The sequence below is a fragment of the Notolepis coatsorum genome, assembly GCF_963971535.1.
Source record: "Notolepis coatsorum genome assembly, chromosome: 5".
Taxonomy (NCBI): domain Eukaryota; kingdom Metazoa; phylum Chordata; class Actinopteri; order Aulopiformes; family Paralepididae; genus Notolepis; species Notolepis coatsorum.
This window is the reverse complement of record NC_140169.1, coordinates 107,440,538-107,460,233: the sequence shown is the minus strand read 5'-3', so window position 1 is coordinate 107,460,233 and position 19,696 is coordinate 107,440,538. Positions and strand designations below refer to the sequence as shown.

The 19,696-nt window shown below is 45.8% G+C and overlaps 1 protein-coding gene across 1 annotated transcript in view; it reads right to left on the bottom strand.

The window, feature by feature from the left end:
* Positions 1-530: 530 nt before the first annotated feature.
* The window catches only part of susd6 (sushi domain containing 6), a 78,361-nt gene continuing 59,195 nt past the window's right edge, over positions 531-19,696 (bottom strand). The window contains exons 3-7 of the mRNA XM_084314596.1: positions 13,077-13,271; positions 6,042-6,236; positions 5,405-5,543; positions 4,114-4,604; positions 531-2,981 (exon numbers count right to left, since the gene is read on the bottom strand). Of these exons, the coding sequence (XP_084170722.1) occupies positions 2,956-2,981; positions 4,114-4,604; positions 5,405-5,543; positions 6,042-6,236; positions 13,077-13,271 (1,046 nt within the window). The 3' untranslated portion in view covers positions 531-2,955. The remainder of the gene's footprint in view (positions 2,982-4,113; positions 4,605-5,404; positions 5,544-6,041; positions 6,237-13,076; positions 13,272-19,696) is intronic.

Below are 19,696 nucleotides of genomic sequence, written 5' to 3'. Positions count from 1 at the left end.
GGATTTCCAAATCCGGATCACTTTTATCCAGATGAAACCTTTTGAACAACTGGGCCCTGGGCCTTTCTGTGTGGAGTCTGCATGTTCTCCTCGTGCTTGCTAGGGTTGCGCCTCCCGATAAGATAAACCCAATGGAAAAACATGCACAACAGATCGCTAACGCTGTCGTGTCCCTGACGAAGACGGACAGGAGCACTTGGATTGGTACCTGGGTGCTGCACTCGCTGCAGCCCTTGTCTGCTCCTGGCTGCCCTTGGGGGGAAGGACGACGGGATGGGAAGTGCAGAAAACATTTAGTCAGCGACTCAGTGCATGTGTTCTTGTGGGTCGCCCATTGCGCGTGTTAATCTGATGACAAATAAAAACGTATACTATAATCTTGACATTCTCAAATTGAATCTGTCTGAAATGTGAACCTGTTCTTTGGATGTGATCAATAATGTTTGTTTCTTTTGAAATGTTTTTTTTTACCACTTTTTCAGTCTTGGGCAAAGACCACAGGCTTGAACAAATGACACATCATCTTCCACACTTCAAAAGAAAGCTTTAATTAGAAAGTTATATACACACTGTAGAATTAAATTAAACTTTATACAAATATTAAAATACTATCTTCACACCCATTGCAATGTACAGAGGAAGAACCAAAACAAAGCATGGAAACGCAGAATCAATACATGGACTTTTTTTGTGTTCTTTTCAGGGAAGCAACACCGTACAACAGTGCTTCTGGACGCAAAGTTAATTTCTGATTTTTTTTATCCCTTAAAACGCAACATTAAAATGTTTTATAGCAAAACAAAAGCAAAAGGAATAGTGAAATACTGTAGGTGCTTATAGGCTTTTCCGATATCACAGTAGCGAGAAAAGCCTTGTGGAGGACAGAGAATGATGCACATTCTTTCAGTCGTGTCCAAGAAGAAAACGTATTGAAACACACCGACGCAAGACAAGTTTTATGCATAGAAAAAAAAAAAAAAAGTAAAGTAAGGCCATTGGGAACACAGAAGACATTGCAATATTGTAAAGCAACAAAGATGGAGGCTCGAGATATAAGCAAAATCCAGACAATAAAATATAGAAGTCTAAGGCAACATTCTCCGTTTGCGTTCATGTAGCCAATGACGATGACAGACAGCAAATTTTTTTTTAAAATAACGAAAATAAAATAAACAGAACAAGAAAAATTATGAACCGTCTCTGTTTTCTCCAAACAGATGGGCTTGAAAGTTATTCTGAACCCATCAGGGCCACTCCCGTCGCTAAGCTGACAAAGTCAACCACTGACTGATACCAAGTGGTGACTAAAGTGGAGGGTGATTGACGACAAAAAAAAAACAAAAAAAACAAAAACAACTCCTCTCTCAAATTTGCAATAAGGTGTAACAACTTTCGATTACTGCAACCAGTTGCAGTAGTGTCAATAACGCTCAGAACTAGGACCTTCAAAGAGCTCAGTGAAGGCGGTTGCTACCCAGTTCCACTAAGGGTACTCTCCTGTCTTTAGCACAGCAGAAATGGTAAATATTCTAGGGTGAATAGATGAATAATACACACGTTGTGTACTGTTCTCTTCCCTTGCAGTAATGTCTGCTTGTTCCTGTGACTAATTTTCATTGTTGAGATTTTCCAATGATGCCAGACAAGAGGGGTTTGGGAGGGGGGGGGGTAGTTTTCTACCTGGTGCCTAGTATGCGAGGAGACATTTTTGCATACAAAGACACACACACTCTCTCTTGCAAACCCATATCTCAAAGCAGACCGATCAACACTCACTCACACACACACCACACAATAAATAGAATGGGTGGGGGGACATAACACAATCCCAAAATCCAGTCATGCTCCAACACACACACACACACACACCCTCCCCAAGCTTTCAAACAACAACAACAACAGATGTCCCTCCCCTTTTCATCTCACGAAAACTCATTTACACAGGTAATGATATGCCCCGGAAACAAAATACTACTCAAATCCCTGTTATATTAATCAACATGGGGAGCAACGTTACAGATATTGGATGTGACTGACAACAGAAAAAAAAGGCAAGAGTGTCTTTTTTTCTCCTTTTCTTTTAAAGTAGTGATACAGTGCTGTGTGAGAAGCCTGGACCCTGCTGCTCAAGTGGTTCTCTGTCCCATTACCCAGACACCAAGTGCTGACAGAGAGAGAGAGAGAGCGAGAGAGAGAGAGAGAGAGAGAGAGAGAGAGAGAGAGAGAGAGAGAGAGAGAGAGAGAGAGACGGAGAGAGAGAGAGGAGAGACAGAGAAAGGGCTTCATGCAGAGTTGTCCACCGGTACTGAGCCGGTGGTACTGACCGGTACAGACCTAGTAATGACATGCAGCATTCACCAAGAGGGCCTCAAACAAACCAAGCCGTCCCCCACTACAGCGGTTGAGACTCGCCCCCCCCCACCCCCACACACCGCGGGAGTGAACATCACAAGTTATTCTCTTATCCACAGCAAACTCCAATCATCAATTGGCTATAGCCTCGTCCCGAGAAGCCTATGTGAGTTGATTGAAAAGTACACCTAGGCGGAGGAGAGCGCACGCAGCGATAGATTGCCTATACAGTACAAAAACCTTGACTCAATACGTTTGCTCATATACAGAAGATCTATGGGATTCACATTGAGCTGAAACCCCTTCATGCTTGTCGGCCCGTCTTGCGTCGGCTCTGGTAGTCGGGAGCACGGCGGATCTAGTGTCCATCGGTGCTCCATCATCGCTTAGGGTGTAAAGAACTAGGGGGCGAAAGGGGTTTTGGTTGCTGTCTTTTCCTGTGCACGGGTAGCAGTGGCAGAAGAGGTTGCTTGGGGGGGAGGTCTTCCCTGTGTCGGCTGCTGCCTGCTGAAGGGGTCGAGGAGGGGCGGTGACAGCCATGGTCAGTCCTGGTCAGCAGGAAAGAAGAGAGGGAGACATCTGCTGATGACACTGCTGGAGGCTTCATGCTTCCTTCAACAGGGGGATATCTGTAGGGGAAACCGAAGAGATCAGATAGATAAGAGGAAAGAACCGATAGTGTTACTGAGCAGCAGAGGGGATAGATAGGGGATGGGCACTGTGGATCACCTGGTACATGGCTGACTTGTATTATTAAAAAGGAAACAGGTACATTTGTGTTTTGCAAATATAAACGTCATGCCTTTCATGATGTACCACAGCTTGGTCAAATACTGGAGAACAAGCGAGAGAAAAGAAATACAAATAGTTTGTCTAATTCAACAACTGAAAATTACAACTTGAATACATATTCAATAAAAAGCTGGGTACTACTTTCCGGAGGACAATGCATTTTTTTTGTTTGTTTATGTGTCCATTGATTTTTGTGCGGTTATCAGAGAAGTTAGGGCTCCAGTGCAGGCAGGACTAGTTTTTACTGTACAGTCATGGCTTGATACATGTTGCACTCACTCTCAATGTTAGTTTCCTGACAGAAAATAGCCAAATATTGGCACCATTAGTGTAGCGCTACCGTCGCTATTTGCCACCGTCACCAGTACTACTGTACTGTAAGCACTACTCTGACTAAACCCGACACAGCACTGTCAGTGCCACCGCTGCTCTGCCTGTGAACGTTACCGTTGTCTCTTAGCTCATAAAACCAATGGACACAGGGAAAACAAAACAAACACTCAGAAATGTAAGATATACCCGTTCTACCTTATAAGACTTCCCTCCATAAAATGGTACTCAACCCATTATCAAATATATGTATTTCATGTTTAAATGTCACAATATTTCCTTCTCTCCTCCCCTCATATATGATTCAGTGCCTGTCTGACTGCACGTGCAAGGGGTACTGGTCCGAGAGAGAGAGCGAGAGCGCGAGAGAGCGAGAGAGCGAGAGCGAGAGAGAGAGAGAGCGAGAGAGCGAAGCCAGTAGGGGCTGTGAATGATTCCGCTGCGCGCAGCTCTGCAATGAAATAAGAGATTGGCCATTCTAAATAGGTTTCAAAAAATCATTATGTGGCGGTCAATGCTGATATTGTGGCCGGGCCGCCACAAATAAATCAATGTATGGGTAACACTGACACAGCGTTTGGGCATTCCTACAATAACGCATGCGTGTGGGAGAATACATGCTGAGCTACATATACACACCGTCAGAGAAGTCGTCCACAGAGGCGACGGAGAGCAGACTGTGTTGATCGCTGCTCTCAGAATCTCTGCGAAGAGGCAAGTGGCCTGCGCCCCCAGGGTGCTCTCTAGCCCACGACGATGAGGAGGATGAGGAAGGGGCCTGATGAACCAGTGCCGTCTCTGCATGACGCCGGGAGGAGGAGGAGGAGGAGGAGGAGGAGGAGGAGGAGGTGGAGGGGAGACAGAGATCAGAGTCTATGTGGTGGTGATGGTGGGACCTGCTGGGGCCCTCGCCTCCCTCCGCTCCCTGGGGGCCCTCAGAGAGCACGATCTGGACCCGAGACTCTGAAGGAGGAGGAGGAGGAGGAGAAGGAGGAGGGGGAGAAGGAGGTGGCATGGAGGCACCGTCGGCTCTGCTGCTGCCGTACACAGCCTCCTCATAGGAGGGCAGACACACCTGGACCCCCTCCACTACAATGGAGCTGGGCTGGCCTGATACACCCTGCTCCCTCCTAAGAGAGAGAGAGAGAGAGAGAGAGAGAGAGAGAGAGAGAGAGAGAGAGAGAGAGAGAGAGAGAGAGAGAGTTAGACATGGAAGGATATGTGACCCAAATAGGTTGAGAGAGAGTGTGTGAATGAGTGAGATTGAGAAAGACAGTGGTGGTAGAGAGAGAGAGAGATAGAGAGAGAGACAGTGAGTTTGGATGATTCATCTGCCTAGTGAGTTGGGCAGCCTCTCTCTCTGGAGGTGGTTGTGCAGTCCTGTTATCACAGGCTCCACTGAACCCCCCGGGCCCACAGTACAATCAACACAACTGCCAATGAACATTAGATCAAAACCATTACAGACTTTTAATCACAAGGCTGAGGGTAGGGGGAAGGGAGGCAGGGGATGGCGTTCACTACTGTAGATAATGCACACGTACTTTCATATATCTCACAGGTATTTGAGCTGCGTCAACATGTCGACTTGCAGAACCAGTCTGTGAGGAGTATCTGTCCCGCAGCTTTCCTTCTGGGCTTAGCCTGATTATTTGTCTATAGAATTTGGGTCAGCTCTTTTGCCTGTAGTAGCTTACTGTTTGATGTCAGAAATTATAAGTGTGTGTGTGTGTGTGTGTGTGTGTGTGTAAGTGTAGGTGTGTAGGCCCAGGTTTTTCCTGCCAGTCTAGGGGACACAAACCCGCTTCTCTAACCTTTAGGACACCGCTGCCCCTGAGTGCAATGAAAACAATGTTTATGCCCATTGCCTAGTTTGTAATGTATGTATGTGGACATAAATTAATTATTCAAATGTGTGTGTGTGTGTTACCTGTTGTGATGGAAGGACTTGAGTTTGGGCTGCAGCAGTACAAACAACACCACTAGCAGCAGGATGAGGGCTACAGAGCTGGCGGTGGACGCCACGATGGACAGAGCAGGCATGCCCAGCGGAGAGCTGGGTTCCTTGTCTGAGGGAAAGAGAGAGAGAGAGTTAGGGGAGAACATGCACGCACGCACAAAAACCCTTCCCAAGCTTTCAAACAACAACATCAACAACAAAAAAATCACACATGTCTCTCCCATTTTCACACACACACACACACACACACCACACACCACACAACACGCACACACACACACACACACACACACACACACACACACACACAAGGTTGGAGAGACACACGGCCAGGTATCACAGTCGCCATCTTCGTCCACTGTGCTCGGTGTGTAACACGATGTCAAGCCTAACAGAGCGATACTAGCAGATGCTAGTTTCTTCTATTTGTGTGTGAGGGCGTTAGGCGGTTCACACAACCGTGACAGATGTAGACACGTTAGGCTGCACACCCATAGGCTTTTGTTTAGTTCATTTGTATAATGGTGTCTTGCAATTGTAATAGTAATATAATGATGGCCCACTCATATAACACACATCATTCATATCATTCAGTCAGTCAACACACCTTGACTGAGACGACAGCTGATCTGCATGGACGCGTCCCATTCGCCGTTCTGGCAGGTGAGGAACTTGTAGTCTCCCTTCAGAGCGTAGCCCTCGTCACAGAAGTACTCGATGACGGTCTTCTGGGCGAGGTGGTGGCAGGGCGAGGGGTGACAGCGGTAGCCTCCGTTCTCTGGCTCCGTGGGGGGCGGACACACTATAGAGGGACAGGAGACCAGTTAGTTCTCTGGCTCTGTGGGGGGAGACACACTATAGAGGGACAGGAGACCAGTTAGTTCTCTGGCTCCGTGGGGGGAGACACACTATAGAGCAGTGATTCCCAACCTGGGGTCCGCGGACCCCTGGGGGTCCGCCAGGGGGCGCAGGGGGTCCGCCAGACCACAGATGATTTGAGTTTTCTTTTTTTTTTAATTTCTTTTTTTTACTTTTTTTTTTATCATCAGAAGCATGAATAGTCTCTCCACTACAATAAAAAAATAAAGATAAATAAATAAACATCTAGACATGATTTTTGAATGTTAACAGTAGGCTACCGGGTAGCCGCTAAAACGCGAATCAGTTGACTGTATCACTTTCTGTAGCTAGCCTAGCACGCTAGTTAACTTTCTCGGCTCGTCTGCAGTCAGCCGCCAGAGGCGAAAATGTGTGACAAACGAAAAGGAGATGATGGCAGCTCATCTGCAAAAAAAGTTAGGACCTACAGCAATCGCGAAAATTACATCACCATGGGCTTCACTGAGGGACCAGACAAACGACCTGAGTGTGTGATTTGTGGAGAAAAGTTGGCAAACTCGAGCCTGAAGCCCAGCAAGCTGAAGAGACATCAGGCGTCTAAGCACCCAGAAACCGTTGGGAAGGATCCAGACTTTTTTCGGAGGAAAGAACAGTCTCTCAAGGCGAACAAGCCTGTTGATGTTAGAGTAGCGTGGAGCAGGGGTGGCAGTGATTTACAGAAGGCTACCGAAGCCTCCTTTAGTGTTCGCTTTTAATTGCAAAAGCAAAGAAACCGCACAATATTGGCGAGCAGCTCATCAAACCAGCCTGCATCAAAATGGTTTAGAAACTGTGCGGCCCACAGGTGGCGGATAAACTAAAATCAGTACCACTCTCGAACAATGTAGTGAAATACCGAATTGATAAGATGTCAAGTGATTGCGAGCAGCAGCTGTCAGAAAAGCTTAGAAAGGGTCCATTTGCCATACAACTTGATGAAACTACAACTGTCGCAGACGAGGCTGTGCTCATCGTTTATGTGCAATATATTGAAAATGAGGATCTGAAGCAGGACATTCTCATGTCAGTCAACCTTACTACCACCACTCGAGGTGAGGATATTTTTACTGCAGTGGATTCTTACTTCATTCAACATAAATGCAAACCGTTCACCATTAGGGCCTGATTTGAGAGGATGAATACAGGATTTGAATATTGGCCAACATTTTGAAAGGTGCAAGATTAGATTTGTTGATTGAAGGCACAAGTCAAAAAAGCATAGTGGGTCTAATTATGATGCATATGCCTGTGTATAAGCAGTTTGTTATTAAAATGACAAAAAAAAGGTATTAAACCCAGCTAGGACAGATTCTCTCTGCTACTGATTGGAATTTCCTGTCTCATATTTAGTTTAATTTGTTGCATTGATTTGTTCCATAAATGCAAACCGTTCACCATTAGGGACTGATTTGAGAGGATGAATACAGGATTTGAATATTGGCCAAACATTTTGAAATGCATATGGTGCAAGATGAGATTTGTTGATTGAAGGCACAAGTTAAAGAAGCATAGTGGGTCTAATTGTGATGCATATGCCTGTGTATAAGCAGTTTGTTATTAAAATGACAAAAAAAAGGTATTAAACCCAGCTAGGACAGATTCTCTCTGCTACTGATTGGAATTTCCTGTCTCATATTTAGTTTAATTTGTTGCATTGATTTGTTCCATAAATGCAAACCGTTCACCATTAGGGCCTGATTTGAGAGGATGAATACAGCATTTGAATATTGGCCAAACATTTTGAAATGCATATGGTGCAAGATGAGATTTGTTGATTGAAGGCACAAGTCAAAGAAGCATAGTGGGTCTAATTGTGATGCATATGCCTGTGTATAAGCAGTTTGTTATTAAAATGAAAAAAAAAAAGTATTTTATGGTATCTTATTAGGAGGGGGTCCGCGAATTTCATCAGAGATGTTTGGGGGTCCCTGGGGGGAAAAAGGTTGGGAACCACTGCTATAGAGGGACAGGAGACCAGTTAGTTCTCTGGCTCTGTGGGGGGGAGACACACTATAGAGAGACAGGAGACCAGTTAGTTCTCTGGCTCCGTGGGGGGGGGGGGACACTATAGAGGGACAGGAGACCAGTTAGTTCTCTGGCTCCGTGGGGGGAGACACACTATAGAGGGACAGGAGACCAGTTAGTCCTCTGGCTCTGTGGGGGGGGACACACACTATAGAGGGACAGGAGACCAGTTAGTTCTCTGGCTCTGTGGGGGGGGACACACACTATAGAGAGACAGGAGACCAGTTAGTCCTCTGGCTCTGTGGGGGGGGGGGGGGACACACTATAGAGAGACAGGAGACCAGTTAGTTCTCTGGCTCTGTGGGGGGGGGGGGGGGACACTATAGAGGGACAGGAGACCAGTTAGTTCTCTGGCTCTGTGGGGGGAGACACACTATAGAGGGACAGGAGACCAGTTAGTTCTCTGGCTCTGTGGGGGGAGACACACTATAGAGAGACAGGAGACCAGTTAGTTCTCTGGCTCTGTGGGGGGAGACACACTATAGAGAGACAGGAGACCAGTTAGTTCTCTGGCTCTGTGGGGGGGGGGGGGCGGACACACTATAGAGGGACAGGAGACCAGTTAGTTCTCTGGCTCCGTGGGGGGGAGACACACTATAGAGGGACAGGAGACCAGTTAGTCCTCTGGCTCTGTGGGGGGGGGGGGGGGGGACACACTATAGAGAGACAGGAGACCAGTTAGTTCTCTGGCTCTGTGGGGGGGGGGGGACACTATAGAGGGACAGGAGACCAGTTAGTTCTCTGGCTCTGTGGGGGGAGACACACTATAGAGGGACAGGAGACCAGTTAGTCCTCTGGCTCTGTGGGGGGAGACACACTATAGAGAGACAGGAGACCAGTTAGTTCTCTGGCTCCGTGGGGGGGGGGGGGCACTATAGAGGGACAGGAGACCAGTTAGTTCTCTGGCTCTGTGGGGGGAGACACACTATAGAGAGACAGGAGACCAGTTAGTTCTCTGGCTCTGTGGGGGGGGGGGGGGGGGACGACACTATAGAGAGACAGGAGACCAGTTAGTTCTCTGGCTCCGTGGGGGGGGGGGGGGGGGGGGGGGGGGGCGGACACACTATAGAGGGACAGGAGACCAGTTAGTTCTCTGGCTCCGTGGGGGGGAGACACACTATAGAGGGACAGGAGACCAGTTAGTTCTCTGGCTCTGTGGGACACACACACTATAGAGGGACAGGAGACCAGTTAGTTATCTGGCTCCGTGGGGGGGGGGGGGGGACACTATAGAGGGACAGGAGACCAGTTAGTTATCTGGCTCCGTGGGGGGGGGGGGGGGACACTATAGAGGGACAGGAGACCAGTTAGTTATCTGGCTCTGTGGGGGGGGGGACACACACACTATAGAGGGACAGGAGACCAGTTAGTCCTCTGGCTCTGTGGGGGGGCGGACACACTATAGAGGGACAGGAGACCAGTTAGTTATCTGGCTCTGTGGGGGGACACACACACACTATAGAGGGACAGGAGACCAGTTAGTTCTCTGGCTCTGTGGGGGACACACACACTATAGAGGGATAGGAGACCAGTTAGTTCTCTGGCTCTGTGGGGGGGGGGACACACTATAGAGAGACAGGAGACCAGTTAGTCCTCTGGCTCTGTGGGGGGGGGGGGGGACACTATAGAGAGACAGGAGACCAGTTAGTTCTCTGGCTCTGTGGGGGGGGACACACACTATAGAGGGACAGGAGACCAGTTCGTTCTCTGGCTCTGTGGGGGGGGGGACACACACTATAGAGGGACAGGAGACCAGTTGTCCCGATTCTGCTGGATGGGGTGAGAGAGAGCATTGCATCCCATCTGAAGACCTGTATCGGGATCTGCTTTATCGAATCCAAAACCATTTCACATCCCTCATCGAATCCTTTCTTAGGTAAATAATGTTTATTGCTTTTATTGCAGTTCAATTTAAAACGTTCCATCAATGTTGCAAGTAAGTCAGCTGCATTAGATATAATCAATCAAATCAACTTCATATTAAAAGACTGAGGTTGAGAGTAACTGAAGAAGAGAGGTTCAAAAGAGATTTGATTGGAGGATTTCTTAAGACTCAAGAGCTTAAAGGGATAGTATTTGGATGATTTTCTAAACCCTAGCCCTATTTCTTACTTACCAGTGAGGATGTTGATTGGTAGACACCTTTCTCAGCACAATCCATGCTGTTCCTCCTACTAGCTCTGGATAGTTGGCCACAAACTAATGCAAAGTCAATGGGGTCGAGCTCCTGTCTGTACAAGCTGCCTGAGTATATTTCAGTGAGCGTCAGGCAGCTTGTACAGACAGGAGCTTGACCCCATTGACTTTGCATTGGTATGCAGCTAACTAGCCGGAGCTAGTATGAGGAAGTGTGGGGAACAGCATGGATAGTTCTGAGAAAGGACTCCACCGATCATAAGTAAGTAAGAAATAAGTAAGTAAGAAATAAGGCCAGGGTTCTGTGATAGCAAGCAACATATTATCATGTCATATAGTTCTGTGTTAAAATACATATTCTATGTCTTACAGCCTTGACTAGTTAATATAGGGTTAACTAGCTACAGCTCAGACACTAGGCGACAGTCTTAACAGTGTTCTTATAACGGGTGGCTACGTGGCGTAGTGGGCAAGGCGCTCGCCACGAAATGCTGGAGACGCTGGGCTCGTCAGTTCGAGCCCAGCGCTCCACATTTGCTTTCAGTTTAGCTGGTCGTCCGTACTAATACACATTGGCCGTATTAGGGGGTGGGAAACTGATGGGTGGGGATCGGGCGTTGTGGACAGCGACTCCTACAGGTCGGTTGGTGCGCCTGCGCAGTAGAATCAGGAAGTGTCGGGGGCAGCGTGAGCCTCCCACGCGTTACTCCTCGCCACTGAGAGATCGAGCTGCGCAGGTGAAAAGATGCGACTGCTGTTACCTCAAGTACCGGAGGGGACTTGTGCTATGTATGACTTAGTCCACATTGCAGCCGGCTTGTGGGAGGCAAGAAACAGCGTCCGTGACAGGGGAGGGTTGAATTGGATGATACGAAATTGGGATGGGAGAAAATATAGAAAATGGGAGAAAAAGTGGATAAAAAAAAAAAAAAACAGTGTTCTTATAACGTCCAAGGTTTAGGAGATATGACATTTGGCCTATTCTCCAGTTCTTTGTGTGAAGACATAACAAAGCCCCTAGAGCCCATCTTTGTTTTCATTTCTCTCACTAGGGCATTTTTTGTTTACCTTTCTTGTCAGATCTGGGCATCTTATGTATTGTACGTCATGTCGATTATGTATTTAATGTAAGTCTGACCAGACCTCTTTGTCACTTTCTGGTCAGACGCTTGTGTGTCTCTGATGATAAACTGATCATTTTCTTTCTATGGCCATGGAAACAGATGAATAAACTATGTTATATTTTTAATACAATTGACTCATTCTGAATTTCTACAGCTTCACCGTTTGGCTCGTTTGAAATATTCCACAACACCGATTACATAGAGAAGTAGCAGTATCTGCATCAGTGCCGACGCTCGGAGCAGACTGGAACAGGAAGTGATAATGTCTGGTGCGAGCAGCGGGGTATATATTCGCTGCAGGGCAGACACACAGGGCCCACAGCTTTCCAAATGTGTCCCATTGGGTTCTGCGAGCATATCTATGAAATCAGTGTCAACCACTCGACACTCTGCACCAGATTTATCCCTCCTCCAGCTCAGGGAGCCGCTTGCAGCAGGGGAGCCTGTTGATCCGGGAGTCAAGTGGGTCGAGTGTCTGCTCCCGTCGCTCTCGTCGCGTTGCCGGCGTGACTCCTGGAGTTGCCGTATTTGCACATTCAGGGCTTTCGCTAAACAACGGTATATAGGGGCGCAGTGCCACTATGACGACACGCGCCAGCGCCACCATGTGTTTTTATAGAATGTAATGCATTTATTAAAAATGAGAACAGATACATCATTGTATATTATGTGATTGCTTGGTCCTCTGGTCCATTGTGTGTGTGTGTGTGTGTGTGTAGCCGCTCTATTTGGAGACAACGTTGCTTTTTGTACCAATAGAGTAGATATACTTTTACGTAAAAAATGCTATTGTATCAGTTTTTGAAACATCATCTGTGTCAATATTGTGTGCGTGTACGACGAATGCTGCACAGTCACAAACATCATTGAATGACTCCCAATGAGCTAATTGCACCGTTAGTGTTTATGTCCTTAATGTACTTTTGTATTTATGTGGACATAAATAAAGCATCTAAAATGTGTGTGTGTGTGCGTGCGTGCATGTGTTTTTGTGTTCAATGTTAAACTATTGTGCAACCTTATACTTACCCTTGGACCAGCCCTTAGTTGCCACTCGGCCCCCTCTTGTTTGACACTTGTTTGCACACAGCCTCTCTGTGCTGCTTGTTCAGAAGTGCGTGTCCTCAGAGCTTGTAGATAATGTAGTGAGCGTACCGTTTGTATGTAGGATATTATGCAGGGTGTCAGGCTGGTTGAAAAACAGCCGTTTCAAGATGACGCCAAATTAAACATTAGTTTAATTCGAGAATAAATGTTCATATCATCACAAAATGTGACCGATTATAATTGAAAAGTGGGGTTTTGTGCAAATGCGGGTGATTTTGTGATTTTCAAAATAGAACCAAGCGTTTAGGTCGTTTGAGTCGCATTATGCACTCAAGCGGTTTGGGTGACGTCGGAGGCATGTCGTGCATCGTTAGTGTGTGCGTGTGTGTGTGTGTGTGTGTGTGTGTGCGTGCGTGTGTGTGCGTACTGACCATTGGTGTGCTTGCAGTGCGGGGGCTGGTGGGACCATGCTCCGGAGCTGGTGCAGGTGATGTCGGTGGGACCGTCGGGGGCGTAGCCGGGCTCACAGCCGTAGCTCAGCAGGGTGCCGGGGGAGAAGGAGCCCCGGTTAGCCTCCGTCTGGTTCAACAGGTCTCCATGCAGCACGACGGCCGGCCGAGGACAACCTGAGGAGAGAGAGAGATAGAGAGAGAGAGAGGTTTAGGAATGTTCTGCAACGGGGGGTGTCAGTGCTTCCCTCTCCTCTCCAGCTTGATTCTCCATGTGTGCAGAGTGTCTAAATGAGATTACTGAGGCATGATAACGAGAGACTATAGGTTTCATACAGATGAGGGAGAGAAGGTTTGTGCGTTGAGGAGAGCGAGAGGGAGAATAGAGAAGGCCTCCGCTGGATTTCAATGTGAAAAGCAGCTCCTGTCAAGTGTCTTTCTTCCAACAGTGTCTCTATATCTATCTGACGAGCAAGAAAGAGAGAGAGGAAGGGATCTTTATCAGGACTCATTTCACGTGTTAACCCTTTCACTACCACACTACCATTTGGGTTAACCCTTTTACGGCGACAATACAGAAGGTTATTGATATCGGCCCCAATATGACTAAAATAGCTGGATCGGGTATACATTTTTTTTTATAATAATAAATAACAATTCAGTAAATTTATATCTAGGTGGTAATTTGTTACATTTTGTTTCACTAAGTTAGGAAAGTAATGTTTTATTGCCTGGCACAAAAGAATGATCCCAGTCTTTTCCACACAGTGAGGCATACAGTTTATTAATTGAACAATGGGTATCGGATTGGTACTCGGTATCGGCCGATACCCAAACAAGCCCAGGTATCGGTAGTCGGATCGGTGCTTCCCTAGTTAACCCTTTCACTGCCGCACGGCAAAGGGATAACCCTTTCACTACCACACTACAGGCGGTTAACCCTTTCACTGCCACACGACAAAGGGGTAACCCTTTCACTACCACACTACAGAAGGTTAACCCTTTCACTGCGACAATACAGAAGGTTAACCCGTTCACTGCCACACGACAAAGGGGTAACCCTTTCACTACATAGGGTTAACCCTTTCACTACCACACTAGACGGTTAACCCTTTCACTACCACACTACAGAAGGTTAACCCATTCACTACCACACTACAGAAGGTTAACCCATTCACTACCACACTACAGACAGTTAACCCATTCACTACCACACTACAGACGGTTAACCGTCTGTAGTGTGGTAGTGAAAGGGTTAAAGACAGCATAGAGCACAACAAGCAGCAGACTTAATTGTGCTTTGATCCACTCGCCCCACGCCTCCCTCTGTGACATTGCAATGTTTTATAGCCTGCTGTGTCTCTCATTGCAGTATGAAGAAGCACATTACCAATGCCAGTCAACTCCCACAGCGCCCATCCCCCGTGCCCGCAGTGAGCGTACACACACCCCTGTAGCTACAATCTGGTAGGGACAGTACAACCAAAATCCAGCAAGTCTGAACTAATGTTGCACCACCTGTGCAAATAGAGGCGGCAGGGCAGCAGGTTCAGGAGCTGAGGCTATGGTTAGACTAGTGTATTCCTGGCGTTTTTTTATACGTTTTTGACGACGTTTGATGTCCTATCTACACAGAAATGCGTTTTTTGGCGTTTTTTTGTGGATACGGCTGAAACGCAAAATTGTGTTTGCGTTTGGAGATACGCAAAAAAAACGCTTCGACATCAGCGTGTAGTCAGCACGGAGCAGTTGTTGCGAAAACGCCCATGCGCAGTAGATACCATCTGCGTGCCCTTCCTGTGTACAGTGTGTGTGTTTGGGACAGAGCTCCGTGTCCCAAATAGCTTCAGCTACCATGTGTTGTCAAGTTATTGTTATAAGGACCCCAGTCCAAGCTACAACAGTCTGCATTCCCTTAACAATTGTTTGTATTGAGCCGTATTGTATTGTACCCATATGCAATATGTTAAATAAAGTTTACATCCATTCATTCTGCTAGCATTACCGATTGCATGAGCAGCTGGCTAACGTGAGCTATCAGGATTCAGACCCTGTTAGCTCAGAGTTCCTCTTTCAACTTAAGAAGCATTAAACAAAATGGCCCAGTCATCTATTCACCTTTGTTTAATACACACAGCGTTGTCTCTAATGTTATCTAACTACTGATAGCTCGCGATATCATCAGTTTTGATGCTGGCTAAGTAGCGTGAGCTAACGTTAGCTTCTAGCCACAATGCTATATTGTTATAATGGCATACTCCATTGACGTTAGCATGCAGCTAACAATGCTACAATGCTACCGATCGTTTTTTAGCCTAAACTATCCGCTCTTGGTGGTCACTTGTGTTGATGTTAGTTTTGTTTCATCAACAAATGACAGGCAGAACACACAGTGAATGTATCCGTTTTGTTTATTGCACTTTTATTAGGCTTTGCTGAAAAATTATTGCTGCATTGAGTAAAGCAAGATGGTGGCGCGGCATAGGCGCCTGCCTTATTGACATTTTCTTTTGCTGGAGCTTCCACCAGGAAGTGTATTGGCACATTCGTTCTGATTGGTTGAAATTGCCTTCATGTTTGCCACCTACTGCCACCTACTGCTTTGGCAGTGTACTACATCAGTGTGCTTGGCTGACAAAAACGGAAAAAAAAACGAAAGTGTGACTCGAGGCGCATGACGTCGCGGCGATACGCGGCGATACGTATAAGAAAACAATACGAAGATGATACGAAAGGTGTAACCTCAGCCAACACACTGCTATCTTCTATCTAAAAACACCCATTAAACTGATCTGCCAATCCAGAAGATAAGAGAGACACACACACACACACACACACACTCTCTATAGTATCTGATCTTGCTCTGTCGTCATATAAGATATTGTTGTCAGTTTTGGTTCTGTTATTGTGACCTTTTACTGTTGTTCCAGACGTACAGAGAGACTGGAAAACAACTGCTGAGAGAGAGAGAGAGAGAGAGAGAGAGAGAGAGAGAGAGAGAGAGAGAAGGGGCTGAGAAAAACAGAGGGAGTGAGAGACAAAGTAGAGAAGAGGGGACGTGGCTCTCATTAGCTGGCATCTTAAGATTAAAGGCAAGAACTCAAAACACTTTTACACCCCCCCAATAAACACACACACACACACACACACACACTGAACTGACACTCGACTAGTGCGACAGCGTGAGGGTGTGATGAGCTCTTTGTCTCTTTGTTTTGTTGTTGGGGACAGATGTTTAGTGTTGCCCTTTAGCCTCGACTGAGGAGATCAACATGGTCACATAGCCTCTGATCATCACCTCTCCTATGGACACACGATAGCTATAGGAAACACACACACACAGGCCATGTTTTCACGCTGTCATTCCCTAAACTTAACCTAATAATAACCTAAGCTCCTTTACCTTGGGGCCAATGTCATGAACAATAGAAAAAGGTTGTTACCACACAAACACACACACACATGTTGTTCACAGCCGGATCCTCCTATAGGACAACTGACCCCTCCCTGACCTAAGCTCCTCTGCTTAACCCTTTTAGGTCGCGGGGCTTGTTTGGACCCGTGGGCGGAGAACAAAGGGATTTAGAATGACTCATAAATGCTCTGGAAGTCACGCTTTTCAGAAATCTGTAAAAATAGAAAAATGACAATTTCGAGTGCTTTGAGATTTACTATATATGTCTCCTTACTTGCTAAACATAATACTATTTGTAAATACGTTTAATTCTTGCTAGATGTTATGCTTGTAATTATCTGCGTTTGCCAGAGAACTACAGCGCGTCACCAAACGCACGTCACGCACGCGCGCACACACACAAGAGAAGCGTGTGCGCTGTGAATAGGTGTTAGACACTTAGACCCCCGCGCAGAGGTAGAGGTATCAGAGACTCGCTACCCCCCATCCAAATTCTAAACAACAGATCGGCATCGGCTTTTCATAATATGTATGAAATATCTCTTGCAATAATATCCACGGGACACTGAGCTGCTTCGCAGAATAATGTGGTGTGTGTGTGTGTGCGCTGCCGCTGAGACGCAGCGTCAAGACGAAACTTGTGTCGAGTCTGCTTCTATGTATGTCTGCTTCTTCTGCTTCGACAGTCCTGTATACCCACGTCGCGCTAAAACATTAACTAAGTATGGCAGAGTGCGTGTGTGTATATGATCAGCCACTGGCTACTGTGTGACGAGTTTGGTGTTTTGGTCACCCGCGCTTTCCGCACGGTGTGAAGGAAAGATGACGTCGCCTCTCTCTCTCTCTCTCTCTCTCTCTCTCTCTCTCTCTCTCTGTCTGTCTGTCTGTCTGTCTGTCTGTCTGTCTGTCTGTCTGTCTGTCTGTCTGTCTGTCTGAGAACCCAGGTTGCTTTCTAACCTATATATATCTCTCTCCCTCTATCTCTCTCCCTCTATCTCTCCCTCTCTCTCTCCCTCTCTCTATCTATATCTCCCTCTCTTTATCTTTATCTTTATTACGGATCCCCATTAGTCATCACCGCAGCAACAACTAGTCTTCCTGGGGTCCACACACAACAAAAACAGTACATACATACATAACATTATAGTAGCATACATTTAAAAATATATTCCAATATTCCTACATATAAAAATATAAAAATATTTCCAAATAGCATTACAGTACACAAACAGAGTATCAGATCACAGAAAATACAATAAAAGGGATTAAACTCTCAGACAGTCATTTCTTTACAGTGTAAACTACAGTATCTGTGTTTTTCTTTAATGTAAACTAATTTCTTTTTCTCTCAATGCTCTTTTCAAATTATTTTTAAAACTTATCTTACTGGTTATCTGAGTAAGATGTACTGGCAGTTTATTCCAATATGACATGGCTCTATATAACACAGTTTTCTTTGCTGCATTGGTTTTTGGTAGTAGCAGTGTGAACGTTTCCCTACAGGCATGCCTAGTATTATACTTATGTCGATCATGTGTACATGTTAGCTGTGAATACAAACAGATAGGTTCTCTTGAGATATATATATTCCTCATGAACAAGATCTGTCTTCCACCTTCAACCACAACAGCTTGGTATGCATCCCCTCCACACTGTTTCTCATTGAGCAGTTCAGGGCCAGACGGGCCGCTCTGTTCTGAGTGAGCTGGATCTTATTGAGCTCTTGTCTTGAGGCATTAGACCAGACAGCTGGACAGTAGTCAAGGTGAGAAAGAACTAATGACTGTATCACTTGCTTCAATATCAGATCGGCTAGAAAATACCTACACCTTCTGATAATTGAAATACCTCTGCTCATTTTGGCAACCACATTGTTGGTGTGAGTTGACCATGAGAGTGTTCCATCAAGTGTGACACCCAACAGCTTTGCCTCTCTAACTTGCTCAATAGCTGTTCCGTCTAAAGATATACTTAGCTTCACGTCTTTTCTTATAGTATGCTTGGATCCCAATATTAGGCTCTTGGTTTTTGAGATGTTTAACTTCAGCCTGTTTTCAGACACCCAAGTGGACACTAAGTTCAAATCTCTCTCTCCATCTCTCCTCTGTATCTCCCTCTCTGAGACTACTCCCGGTCTGAGATTACTTCTGTGTGTGTGTGTAACCAAATGCATACCTACATGTATGACCTATATCTATCTAATACTTTTGGATATGAGCATTCTTTTCAATAAGTATGGAAGCCTGAACACAGAATGACACCAGTATCACTGACTACCACGGCAAGCCTATAGAAAATTATTCTATTTAATAATAATAATAATAATAATAATTATAATTATTATTATTATAAATGTCTCTCTCTCTGTTTCTTTCTTTCTTTCTTTCTTTCTTTCTTTCTTTCTTTCTTTCTTTCTTTCTTTCTTTCTTTCTTTCTTTCTTTCTTTCTTTCTATCTCTCTCTCTCTTTCTATTATATTACTATTATATATCTATCTAAATATCTAAACCTCTGTCTATCTAGTGTGTGTATATGCATGGCATCAAATCAAAGTGTGTGTTGCCTGTATTGATCAGTCACACTATACCCCCATTCAGCTGTAATTGTTCCCTGCTGGGCCTTTGTTTCATGGTGTGAATTAGTCATTGAAATTAACATTGACATCACATTGAATTCTGGGAAGGAGTGTAGTTCCCTTATCATTAGCTGAATTCACTGAATTCCCTTCAGAGGCTCCTGCTGCAAATTGGTAATGACTGTACCAGAATGTTTGATAGGACATTGATTGAAAACTATCATCTCAAATTTGACAATTGATGGCTTATTTTGAAGGTATGAATCTGTAATTTTATATTATGTAACAAAAAAAAAGGGGGAAATTCTCAGGAGGAGGAGCTATTTAGGTTAGACTTCTAAGGGTTAAGATGCTTTGGGGAGGGGCTCGGGCCGGAGGTTGGGGGCTCTGCGGCGGCTGGCTGTGATACAACACTAGAGAGGATTGTATGGCGCGAGTGATGAATTGATGACCCCATGCTGTGAGGCAGCGGGAGACCAACAGGCCCTGAGGGGAGTCCTCATACTAGGAGAGACAAAACCCTTCAAACAGACACATTAAGGATCTATTGTGGTGGGAGTGCCGTTAATGAGCCTGGGTGACGGCACCGTGTTAATGAAATTCATCATCACCC